This window comes from Crinia signifera, chromosome 4 (assembly GCF_055691185.1).
Source record: "Crinia signifera chromosome 4, ASM5569118v1, whole genome shotgun sequence".
Lineage (NCBI taxonomy): Eukaryota > Metazoa > Chordata > Amphibia > Anura > Myobatrachidae > Crinia > Crinia signifera.
Window position 1 is genome coordinate 195,118,076 of NC_139220.1, and position 13,424 is coordinate 195,131,499.

At 39.8% G+C, this 13,424-nt stretch overlaps 1 protein-coding gene across 2 annotated transcripts in view; it reads left to right on the top strand.

Moving 5' to 3' along the window:
- PLXNA4 (plexin A4) overlaps positions 1–13,424 on the top strand; it is a 602,161-nt gene that overhangs the window by 561,656 nt on the left and 27,081 nt on the right. For both annotated transcript variants that reach the window (XM_083183332.1, XM_083183333.1), the window contains exons 27-28: positions 1,618–1,717; positions 12,212–12,402. In XM_083183332.1, the coding sequence (XP_083039458.1) occupies positions 1,618–1,717; positions 12,212–12,402 (291 nt within the window). The remainder of the gene's footprint in view (positions 1–1,617; positions 1,718–12,211; positions 12,403–13,424) is intronic.

Consider the following 13,424-nt stretch of genomic DNA (forward strand, 5'->3'; position numbering starts at 1 on the left):
ATAGTACAACAAATAAAAGGTTATAACTTTTCCTTGAGTACCTTGGTAACATTATTTTAAATCACAGTATACAACTGTGTAATAAACCACATTTCTACATTTGTCACATTTCTGCCGGTAAATCGTAGAACTAACAATGTAGGTTATAATAATCTGAGTATAATAGCAGTTACTGTACTGTATATCAGGGGTGGCCAAACCGGTCCTCGAGATCTACCAACGGTCCACGTTTTCCAGGTAACCTAGCTGGTGCACAGCTGTAGTCATTACTAACTGTCACATTTTAAAACATGCTGCATTCATTCCTACTATAGATCCACAGGTTGCCTGGAAAACATGCACCATTGGTAGATCTTGAGGACAAGTTTGGCCACCCCTGCTGTATATCATATAGTTTCCGGTTTACGTTATGTATACCTGCAACTCTGAGAACAATATTTTTCATTACTGTATCAATGACTTCCATCTAATATACACAGTTTAAAACTAGCCCAGACTCCAATTGATGCATAATACATCTGCATACCATTATTCATCTACACTGAGCAAAGTGCAGATAGGTAGTAGTGACTATTGAGCAGATTTCTTTCTTTATAGGACTTTGATTTCATTGGTACTATTTCCACAAATTGGAAAATCGTAATTCAAATGAGGACCTATTTATCATAAAAAATGTGTGGGACATTTCCCACAAACATACATTTTTTTGTGCTACCCTCAAATATTTAGTATTCCCTAAATGTACTATGGAGAGATGCAGCAGATCTCTGCTAGTGACGTATGCACATTGGCTACTGGGAACCTTTACCCAGAAGAACTGTGATAGCATTATGCCATCACATTGCTTATCAGATAACTGGGGTAATTCAGACCTACTCACTAGGCTGCATATATTCACTGCCTAGCGAGCAGGTAAATGCCGTCCTACTGAACGCGCCCCCCCCCCCCGCCCGAATCCTCACGCTACCATGCGATCGGATGTGTACGCTTACACATCTGCTCTCATGCGCCCGTACAAGTGATGTTTCCTCTGTTCGTTCTGAAAAGTAAGTCAGGGCTAAACCGCTGGGCAGGCCTGTTGGAATGACCCCTGCCTGAGCGCCCCACCAAATGAAAAATTCACCAAAGGTACTTACTGTGGAGGTATGTACATGTGCATAATCGCTCATGCACAGATCCCCATCAGTGGGGGACAGGGCCGAACTCGAACCTGTGCGAACACGTCTGAATCGGCTCCAAAATGTTGAGAGACAAAGTATTAGCCAGCTTTTACCATAGATTTGACAGTGTTTGTATGAAAAATGACTTAGGTGATACTTGGTGGTACTTTATCTCTCACGTTTATCTCTCCAAGCTTTTATAAATACCTCCAATGGTCTCCACAACTATTTATTCCGGATAATGTATAATGCAATACAGTTGGAGAAATTATTAAAGATGGAAAATGTTTTTAACCAAATACCTTATTGAAAACATTTTTGGTCATTAATGAACAGAGTCCTTGTGGTCCAATCATACAGCACACCCACCCAATAGATACCAAACTGTACTATGAATCTGGTATATAAAGTAAGATCACATTTTGCTGAGATAAATATATCTTTATTTTTTCAACAGGTCCCAGATGGTTCAGTGGTTGCGTTAATATCGAAGCAAGTCACCGCTTACAATGCAGTGAATAATTCTACAGTATCCAGAACATCCGCTAGTAGATATGGTAAGAAGCTTTCTTTATGGCCTTGAAAGAAATGAGTTGTGATTAAATGGTATCATTATAATATGTAAAGAGAGAAGAATACTGGAGGTTCACTAATAATATTTTATTTACAAGATCTTATGAACTTTATTTAAACTGTTTTAGTGCCCAGCATTGAATTTGCATTGCTGATCACCATGAAGGACAATCATCATTATTATTTTATTTAACTTTTATGTTCGGTCATTTCATATGTTAAAAAGGGTCTGGCTTTAGACATATGGTTTATACTGAAATTTGAATTTCTGCTAATTGTAACACAACCGAAAATCACTAATACTCATTTTTACAAGAAGCCGACAGTGTTAAACTATATGTATAAGATTAATAAATGATGTGAATTTCTAGAAAGGAACTTGTAAAATCCTACCCATGGCTGAGTACTTGTCAGACACTATTACACTGAGCAGTTTCTTTTATCCAGTTCCCATGTTAAACTGCACAAGGCCTCATTACTTCTTAGCATCACACAACAGACTTATATGGTTGTTGTAAAAACACAGTTACACAAGCTTGGGTGATGTTTGTATTAGGATCAGGGTGTGAGACATTGATTCAGTGCACTTTGCTCGTTCTTGTTGTGCCAAGTTAAATTACCGGCAAGAGGCAACCACTGCCAGAAGAATACCCGTCAGGTGACCAAACCAGGCTCAGCTTGCTGGAATATTAATTGACTTTGACAGTAGCTATTATCTTACTTTGATTTGTTATATGAGTATAATTCTTATACAGTGGACAGTAAATGTCAATTTCAATGCAGTTTGCTAGTATGATAGCTAGCACAAGTTTTATGTCCCTTTCCGCTCAAGGATAAAATGAGTTTGATTGCAGAAAGTAAAATAAAATGTATGCACCGGTAGCTTTCATTTATATTGTTGACATCTTTTACATAATTATTTTTAAGACCTTTTTACACCATAAGAAGGGAGGATTTTTTTTTCTAATATAAGGGCTGTTTTAGCAAGCAGTGGATAAAATGGATGAGTGAAGAAGAAAAGAGACAGTATCGCTACGTGTTCCCTCTTTATAGAATGTACTTGATAAATTCCTCCTTATAGCGGATTAGTTTCTATGAGCAGATCCTGTCTATTATCTTCTAGAATGGGCTAAATAAATAAGAAGTAGCTTCTGATTAGGTGCCTATAGCAACACCCCATGTGAAATCGAACTCCCATCTTAGTAAATGTCCCCCATTGTGTTTGCTCTTTTAAAAGGTACTCAAAAAGTTACTGTCAAACATACACATATTTCCAGAATGGAATACATGGCAGGTGTCCCAACTATGGGCATTCCAAAAGACGGGCTAATGTAGTTCTTCTAAAGATTAACTTTTTTTTCCTAGGTGGAGCTTTTTAACTGTAAAAGATAGTGGGGGAGATTTACTAAGATATGAATTCTACTTCATGTGATGTTGCTATGGACAACCAATCAGAATCTACTTCTTATTTATTTAGCACCCTCCAGAAGATAGTAGACAGGATCTGATTGGTTGCCCATAGCATGGCATAACATGTGAAGTAGAAGACACATCTTAGTAAATTTCCCCCAATAAGTCAATGAATCAATGGAGGGTTAAGTTGTGTGTACAGTGTAATGATATAGCTGATACTTTTCAAGCCTGCACAAACTAGCTGATCAAACTGATTACTTGCCATAGCAGCCCAGTAAAGGAAGTGACAATGGCATTGCCTGTACTCATATTTGGTTTATATTTTTTGGGTTTGTTATACATTATATGCTTTTTTTTGTTTCATTAACCCCTTCAGTGGTGGGTTTTTTTGGGGGAGCGCTCCCCACTGGGCGAGTTTTTTATGGGGAGCGTTCCCTTAAAAAAAAACACCGCTACCTTCCTGGGTCTGGTCAGCGCTGCTGCACTGTCAATCAGCGGCTGCCCGGACCTGCGCCCCCTGCGCAGCGTCCCTGTCCCTGGCAGCCGGCTTGTCATAAGCCGGCACCGGGGACTTCAATAAGAAACCCGGAGGGGAGGGGGGAGAAGGAGGGAGGAGGCTGCACCGCAGAGGAGAGCTCCAAACAGTGGCAATCCCAAGAATTTGCTGGGCTTGCCAGACTGGGCACTGAGGCACAGCCCGGAAAATTCTCGGGATTGCCACTGAAGGGGTTAAAGCAATGAAAAGCTTTGGTGAAGTGTAGAAAGTGGCAAAGACACCATGCAATAATCGTGTAGTTTGTTTCTAAATCGCCCTGCAGAAGCAAGACCTACAGTAACTTTCTGGCTTTTCATTGCCGCAGGAAGTCTGCCATCTTGTGAAGCAAGGTTTGTAGCAGTGCTATGTAGGTAGTTGCTGCTCTTACAAGTATGGCCCCCTAGACAGTATTTCTTTAACACGGCTATTACATTATTTGTGATGAGAATACAGGAGGCCCCACAGGCTGGTTATTACTGACACACTATGTCTGAAAGCATCTTAAGGATCATTAGGTTCTGCCTTTAAACCCCCCACCTCTTTGCTAAGACTGCCACTTACAAAATCAAATGTAATGAGGCATTCGTGATGTCAACATATCTGCACAGAGAGCTTGGCTGAACTTTTCAATTAATCTCCTCTGGTACATTAACATCACTGACTGAAACAAAAGTTTTTCCTTATGGGAGGGTTATTGTACAAAACATTGGTTTCTCGCCTTGTTACAGTATACTATGCTGTGAACTCTGAAAATCCAACCTGCCACATTATGAGTCATGTTCAGAGCCAGCTTTGCTCCCATACATAAATAAGTCACACTTTTACAATTAAATGCACTGTCCATGTGAGGTGTAGTTTGCTCTTAAAAATATTACATTATTAGCACAATAATCTGGTGTCTTACCTCTGCGAGCTCCCTGTGTGGGAAGCGGGTGACGTCAGCTGCCCGCCCTCGGCAATCGCGTAAATGGCATGGGAACGTCCAGCATTTTCATGAGAACGCCCATGAAATGCTGGGCGTTCCATGGGCTCCATCGCTGCCCCCCATCCGCACTGCTAGGTGCAAATGGGGTGGCAAACTAGTAGTTCACCATGCCCGCTCACACTGTGCATCCGCAGATGCGCATAAATGCGCATTCGCAGACGCTCGCCATCGCTCCCTGGCACGAACACACAGGGGAGCGAGGCAATCAGAATAGGGGACATTGTATAGCTCCAATCGCACCCAACACACACCTCACCATGTGTGGGCACCATTAGAATGTACAGTATCAAAGCTATTACTTGGGAAATGACTTATTTGTAACTGTGTACAACTAATGACATGCAGTACACATGCCGGTTCATTGTTCCCATTTATCCTGGAACATGGACATGCTAATTCTTCCCCCGATGCAGATAACAGAAATACTGCAGTCACTTAATCTCCTGGGGAGCAGCATCCACTGATGCGAATGAGCCAAGAAGTCTCATTAATATTAATTTCTGAAGTGTTACTGCAATTAATGAAAGACACTGTGACCTTTTCAAAGATATTTTCCCCTCACATTCCTTGTTATTGCCAAGTTGGGGAAAAAGTTGGAGGATGAGAAATAATCATTAATTTCCATATACAGCAGTCGGTATCTAAATGAACATGACACTTACCTAGTAATTATAATGAAGCTCAGGATGCATTAACGGTGCACTTTAAGACAATGTACGAATCATCAGTAATGTTGCTGTGTGTTAATAACCATATAAAATACATCATTAAACATGGTTAAACTTTACAGGAATGTAATTAGCAGTATTAATTTCATTCAGCTGAGCAGCACCATAAATACAGCACTAGGTGCTTCCCCATTTTTTTTGTATAATGACCTCGCTGCATTGGGATATACGTACAGTATAAATGCTTCAATTAGGCTATAAGTGTCTTCTTGTTTTATTGTTGCCCTTTTGAAGGTCTCAGGAAGAAAAGTGTTCTGAAATTATGAATTGTCATAGGTGTAAAGAAATGTAGAGGTTATATGATTCAATGGGGTTAAAATCGCCACCAGTGACACATTTATGATGTTCTTAAAATGGTTATTAAATGTCCTTGTGCAAATACAGTATTGAAGCACCGGGCTTTCCCTAAAATCATGCACACTTGGGTACATTTACCCATATACAACAGAACATTGCAAATGCTGATCTATTTCCCCTACAATCATATAGTTGTTGTTTTTTATTCTTAAAATAGATACATTGGGTAAAAGTGACACATACCATTATTATTATTATTATTATTATTATTATTATTATTATTATTTTATTTTATTTAAGTTGCACTACAAATGCTCTACAGCAGCATTCATATCTGGACTAAGGGGGTGTTTCTGGTTGGTTTGTAAAAGTGCAAACTCCTTTAATGGACAAAACCATGTGCACTGCAGGTGGGACAGATGTAACATGTGCAGAGAGAGTTACATTAGAGTTGGGTGAGTTATCTTGTTTCTGTGCAGGGTAAATACTGGCTGCTTTATTCTTACACTGCAATTTAGATTTCAGGTTGAACACACCCCCACCCAAATCTAAATCTCTCTGCACATGTTACATCAGCCCCACCTGCAGTGCAGCATGGTTTTGTCCATAAAAGAAGGAGTTTGCTTTTTCAAACCAACCTGAATCACCCCCTTAGGATTTAGGAGGGCTCAGGGCATTTAAGATTATATGGTTCCAAATTTGGAAGCTGGTATTTGGTGCAGAAAGTATGCTGTATGTTCATTAAAAGGCAGCATGGTCACACATCATGCCTTCATTTCAGTCTGTATGTACATTGTTTCCCCAACTACTGGGTTGACCCCTGCCTTACATGCACACGCATAGCAGATTAGAACCTTTCCACCCTAGCTTTTTTACCTGCAAGGTGCTCCATCCCAAAGGGGTGACAGTACCTTAAAGCAGGGCCATCCCACCAAAATCAGGATAGTTGGGGGGTATGCATACGCAGATAGTCATACACTTGCACATATATAGATACAATCACACACATGCATACACCTATACATACATCTCAAAAGGTCTGATATTGGTGGGACAGTCTGGCTTTTTGGGCACTGTCCCACCATTTCATCTGCAGGCAGCAATGTCTCATCGTGCGGGAAAGTTGGAATGCCCCCTCTCATCTCATACTTTGCTTTGCTTGAGTAGATGCTGTGTGCATGTATGCAGTGTCAACTAACAGTAGAAGGTGATTGGCAGCATGGCCAGCAGCTCCTGGAGTGCTGTCTGGATTGGGTCATTTGCTGTGGAGCAGAATACCATTCACTTGATGCTCAGTGCAAACCAAGCACAATCAGGAAGCTAAATAACTGGTAACTGACTTATGTTAGTGTTATTTTAACTGTACTGGACATTTCTATCCACCACTGGTACATTCTAGGTGATAGGAGCAGGTAGGCTGCTCTGAGATATCAAAATGATTCATATACTGTAGACAGTAGCATGATTAGTAAAGATGTTTGGCCAATTTTGTTTGACAACATAGATGGAGGCTCAGGTGTCCACTGGCTAAGCAGAGATGGTATTCCTGTTATAATCCTGTCCTGGGTGTGACAACGCGCCTCATCCTACCTTATAAAATCCCCCTGTCTTCACAAAGTTGTAGCTGGTTTATATGTGTCAAGAAAAAGATTATGGGCGCCATACATACTGTATATAGTTGACCTGATCACAATATATTTTAGAAAAGCAGATCGGTTGAACTGATTATACCACAGTTTGGCATTAAATCAAACATTAAACTTTACATGTCTGCTTATTATTGTCTTTGAATTAGTAAACCAATAGTACAGTAGTTCATCAATACAAAAGAAATAGTTTGTGACTGTCAGTTCTATACAGAGCTGTACTGTACCTCTTGTTCCTATATATGCTGTACTCTCTCAGTGGCTTAGGGTAGTATTCAATGCCGGGGGTGAGAGGCCGGCGAGTGGTTTAAACAGCAGGATAACTGAAAAGCAGCAATCCTCGCTGTTTAACCCCCTCGCTGGCCGCTCACCCTATTCTACTATCCGGGGGAATCCTCGCTGTCATAGGACAGCGAGGATTCCCTCAAACAGCGAGACCCCCCGGCTACCACAGGGAGCCAGTTGCATTTAGCCACGGGTCTCGCTGCTTCTGTGCAAGGGGGAGGGGGGTCAGTTGAATACTGACCAGGGGATGGTCAGCGGTGACAGTGAGCAGGCAGCCTGCTTGCTGTCACCGCTCGCTCCCGGCATTGAATACTACCTTTAGTTTGAAGTAATAAGTGCTAATACAGTAGTAATGGCCATTGTGTGAGTCAGACATAAAACTACAATACGAAGTTTAGTTAATAGGTTTCCAAGGCTCTAGAAGACGTATTTCCCTTGTCAGGAAGGTGACACACACACAAAATAACTACTACATTAATCCATTCAATACTTGTTTAAATGGGAATGCAAATAAAACAGTCTAGTTTTATCATTGTTACTGCTATGCATACAGAGAATTATTCTCTCACCTCACTGATTCTATTCAGGTGTGTCATTTATTTTATTACCTACAGTATACACTACAATTATCCATATAGGCAGACTAATAATTTCATACAATATGGATTTCTTTATTATCCATTTCCATCAATTTTATGTTACTTGGTTTATTATCTTTATATGAGCCACTAGAAATATTTGTGTATTGCTTCATATAACATATTGGTTGTTTACTATCTTCTACAGTCCCTTCAGGTCTAGACTAAAGGCTTGATCTTATCTTGTTGGTGCAGGGTTAGTTTCGCACACTGTATACATGTTTTAGAATTAAGGAGTCTATTCGTAAAGTAGAGCAAAGCCCTGTTTTGGGGAAAACAAGGCATTTCTCTGTTTTGGGCTATTCACAGAGTGGGTTACCATGTAGAAGTTCCTGATTTCTCCAGCAGCACCCCTGCCTCATTCCTGGATCTCATCACCATACTTTTGTATGGTAAGTGCAATTCATGAAAGAATGGAAAGCTCAGTAAAAACTCCCCCATCTGGCATTTGCTGCCAGATCCCCCACAGTGCATCAGCCTAGTTCTGCTGCGCTGTGTTGCTTCCTGGGCTGACTCATTGGGCATGTGTTAACTATAGCTACTCTCGGGAGATCTGCTGTACAACCTGCAGCCGGCAGAGACAGTTTTGTCCCTGTGGTGGTGTATCAGCAATGACACCTGCAGCTGTAATATTGTTAGCTGCAGGTGTCGCAATGGTCAGTGCTACTGACCATTCATACATTGCCCCCACACATCGGCATGCTAGTTTACACAGAGCAGAGCCGATAATGACAGGAGTTTTACATTGCAAAACAGGATACTAAACGAACCCTGCCTTTTTATTTTTAATTGAATCATTTTAACCATATAAAAGCTTTCTTCATAAAACAGTATATGTAAGGTATTTGTGAAAGTTTAAATGAATACAAGTTTTGTATATTTCACAAGGACTCTCTGTCATCCTCATTTGATTTTTATATGGAATGGCTGATTCATGGGATTGCTATTTATGATGTAAAGAAATAGCATGGCACATCATATTTGTGTCTGTACCCACCCATCTTCTGCTCCACTCGCACAGACCAATTTTATCATGTGCTTAGTGAGATCATTGCAAGTGCTTGCTGAGAACAGGATCATATGAATTATACAACTGAAACTGTCAGGTCAAAGCACAGTCTGTTTTATTTGCATTTAGAGCTGCCCTCGTGATCTATTCTAAGACATATAATAACAAAATTGTGAGGGCTCTCTTTATTCAAGTGTTATAGATGTGTTTTAAGATATACTCTATATTTGTTTGATTCTTTTATTATGCAGTATGTGTCAACTAGTAAATAATAACTTTCTAATGTTACCTTTAAGGGTGTGGTCCAATGTTGGTGCCTTGTGATGTGAAAAAAGCCTTGTAAAATCAGGAATACCTAGGTTTTTATTTTGCACCATCATCATTAATAGCTTATTTTTTCATATGCAAGGCAGCTTCTCCTAATACCATTATCATTATTGGTTTAATCAATGGTGTAAAATGGACACAGAATGTGCTCATCTGACGTCATAAAGGTGAGAGCATGGTTCATTTGTTAATGATCCCCATGGACCCAAAATATAATTAGTATGGTATAAGCAGCTTATATTGCTCAATTAATGTCAAGATTAGAGAGATTGATGATGCAGGTTGAGTTCCTCATTATCTTTGGACCAGAAGTATTTTGGAAGTTTCTGTATTTTGGAATAAAGAGATATTTTGGGAATGAGACCCAGCCACCTTATACACATAGCCTGAAGGCAATCTTATACAATATGTTTAATCATTTTGTGCAATAAAAAGTTTGTGTACAGATGAGTGCGTTCTTGTCATGGGTCAGTTGAAGGAGGACATATATGTACAATGGACCATCAGAAAGCTAAGGTAGCACTATCTCAGTCTCGCTCAAACAGTTTTGTATTTCAGAATGTTTAAAATATTGGATTTTCGAAAATGGGAGCCTCAGCCTACAAATATAAAAAATGGGAATTTTGAAGATATAGGGTATAATTTGATTTTGAATTTATTGATGTTCTACCAGAACCAGAAAAACATGTTCTTAACCAGAAAATAAAATTGGCATTATGTTTGTTTTAGCTGTTTTGTTTCTCAATTGTATTGTATCTTGGATCATTTATCAGAGCATTATTTACCCAAACCCAATAATTTCTCCAATCCCAAAAATCCAAAACTTGTTCTCAGAATTGATTTTAAAAAATACAATATACACCAATGAAACCATTAAATCATCATATATACTGTGTATTTACAGTACTTTACCTCCAGTTAGCCATTTCACTCTGCCATGCTTTCTTGCCTATGAACTTAACCAGAATAGATAGCTTCATGCTTGAAATCAAATGTATAAACAAGGATTGCATTTGTTTCTATTAACTATAATGGGGATGGATTGCTTCATTTAGATATAGTATTGATTTGCACAATTGGTGACCATCTCTTTATAAATCATTCTTAAATAAGTGAGTAACCTTGAGATGTTCATTTTGGGGATTAACTTCATCTGAAATTTCTATGAAAATTTTAACAGAACATTTTGTTAGAAACAAATACACAAGTACACCACTGATTTTCCGGCAACTGTTGGTCCGGAACCTCTTTTAATCTGGACAATTTTGCTTTGTCCGGATTAAAAGAGGTAAAGGACCTCTTTTAATCCGGAACATTTTCTGCGCATGGGCGTAATACACAATAGGCACAAGTGTCAGTGGGTACAGCTTCCGTGGACACTGCAGGTGACACAGGAAGCATTGGTGGGGCTATTATGGCGTCCAAGGTCACAGCAAGTACTGCACATGAGCAGAAGACACAGCATGAGCAAGTGTCACTAAGTACAGCTTCCAAGGACACTGCAGGTGACACACCAGGCATTGGTGGGGCTGTTATGGCGCCCAAGGTCACAGCAAGTACCGCTCATTGTTGGAACACATAGCATAAACTGGGTACAGTTGTAATAAACCATTTGCATGCACTATTGTGTTTATTCATTAAGTAATATTATACTATTTATTGCTTTAAAAATGTACTGAAGGTGCAAAATTAGTACAAAATTAGACATATTAACAGATCCTCCTTTAATCCGGCAATATTGATAATCCGGCACTGGAACCTACGATGCCGGAAAATCTGTGGTCTACCTGTATAACAAACTGTACAAGGATATTCACCAAGTGCTTGGCTTAGGACAACATAATGCCATCAGGGGGAGTGCAGTGATTGGGGAAATCACACTCCATTTTGCCAAGCTGCAAAGTTCCGCTTGTAATTAGTAGTCCTTTTACAAAGTATTTTTGCTTACAAATACATTTTGCATGCAGTTGAGTGATTATTTTCACGTGCCAAGGTACCTTTGCAATACTGGTCACATTGAGGATTTATTTCCAAAGTGACTGACAGTTAGGGATCATTTGTTGGCAGGTTACAGGAAGTGGTGGCAAAAATACAACCGGTCTCTGTATATGTGTATACCTACATTTACAATCTGGTATGCAGAAAACATGGCACCAGCATTATTCAGCATAACCATAGGATTACGCAAGTGGTTGATTATCGGAGGATCTGCATGTTTGCAGCAGATACTGAGATTATGGAGGACACCAGTGGACATCTCTATCAGTTTCCAGCAGTCTATACTGTACATTAGCATATTTTCACATATCCACTGAATACAGAACTGCAGCCTACATTTCTGAGACAGGCCCATTGTGCAGATTATTACATTACTACTCATTTTGAAGACCTACAGAGCATGTTTTTGCTATTATTGGTATTTTTTAATGAGTCAGTTTCGTTATTAATGATAATGTAATGTATTCTTTTATTGTTTTGCCTTGCTTTCACCTCTCTTATTATGAGGGCAATGGAGGTGCTGGTGCAAAAGTATATAAGTAAAAAAAAACAATTCTGTATTATGCAAAAAAAAATTTTTCTGATAGATAAATTAGAATTGCTGTTGTCTCTTGCAGAGAATATGATCAAGTATACTGGAAGTCCTGACAGCCTCCGTTCTCGTACTCCCATGATAACACCAGATTTAGAGAGTGGGGTTAAGGTTTGGCATTTAGTGAAGAACCATGAACATGGAGACCAGAAAGAAGGAGACAGAGGAAGTAAAATGGTGTCAGAAATCTACTTAACAAGATTACTAGCTACAAAGGTATGTACAAAACATCTGAGGCACACAGTAATAATATCAATATAAGTCTGATAGGTCTGAGTTTTATGTAAATATAGATTTCAAGGATTCACTTTAAATTGTTTAACTTTTTGGGGGGATTTTTGTTTTCTACTGTTCATTTCTATAAGATTAGCTAAAGAATGCAATAGGCAACTTGGTAGTCTGTATGTACTGTAACTAATGATTAATGTTGTAAATAAAGATTGACATTGTATACAGTAAATGATTGCAGTATACACTTGGTCTGCTTACTCTGCTATCCCTTAGCTTCCTCTAAGCACAGACCTGTGGTTATCCCAAGCAAATGATAGAATATATAAGCCCCCTTTTGTGGACTTTTTGTTCAGAAGTCTGAGTACTGTGTGTGTATACATCCTTTGCCTTCTGCTTGCCATCAGTGCCACTCTATGGGGTATATTCAATGCCGGGGTCGAGCTGTGACAGCGAGCAGTGCTTCCTGCTTGCTGTCACAGCTCGCCCTGTCAGTATTCAACTGACCCCCCGCATATGCTGATCCCCCCCCCCGCTCCGTTATTGGAGCGAGGTGGAATCAGCGTATGCAGCCGCAGAAACAGCGAGACTTTTGGCTTAATGCAGGGGGCTCCCTGCATTAGCTGCGAGCCTCGCTGTTTTGGGGAATCCTAACTGTCCTGTGACAGCGAGGTTTCCCCCGGAATGCTGAATATGGAGAGCAGCCGGCGCGGGGGTTAAACAGCGAGGATCGCTTCTTTTCTGCTGTTCCCACCATTTAACCCCCCTCGCCGGCAGCACTGAATATAGGCCTATGTGGCGGATATCAGCAGTTTGAATTTAATAGCAAAAAGGTTCACAATGTTAAGTCCCAAGTCACTGGTTTTAATGCTATGCTGTTTTTTTCATAGTTAACCCCTACATTTCAGAATTTAAATACAAATTTCGGGTTTTGGATTGCAAACACAATATGATTCTGGCTATTTGTATCCACTTTCAAAAAATCCAAAACCCAAAATTTGGATTAAATT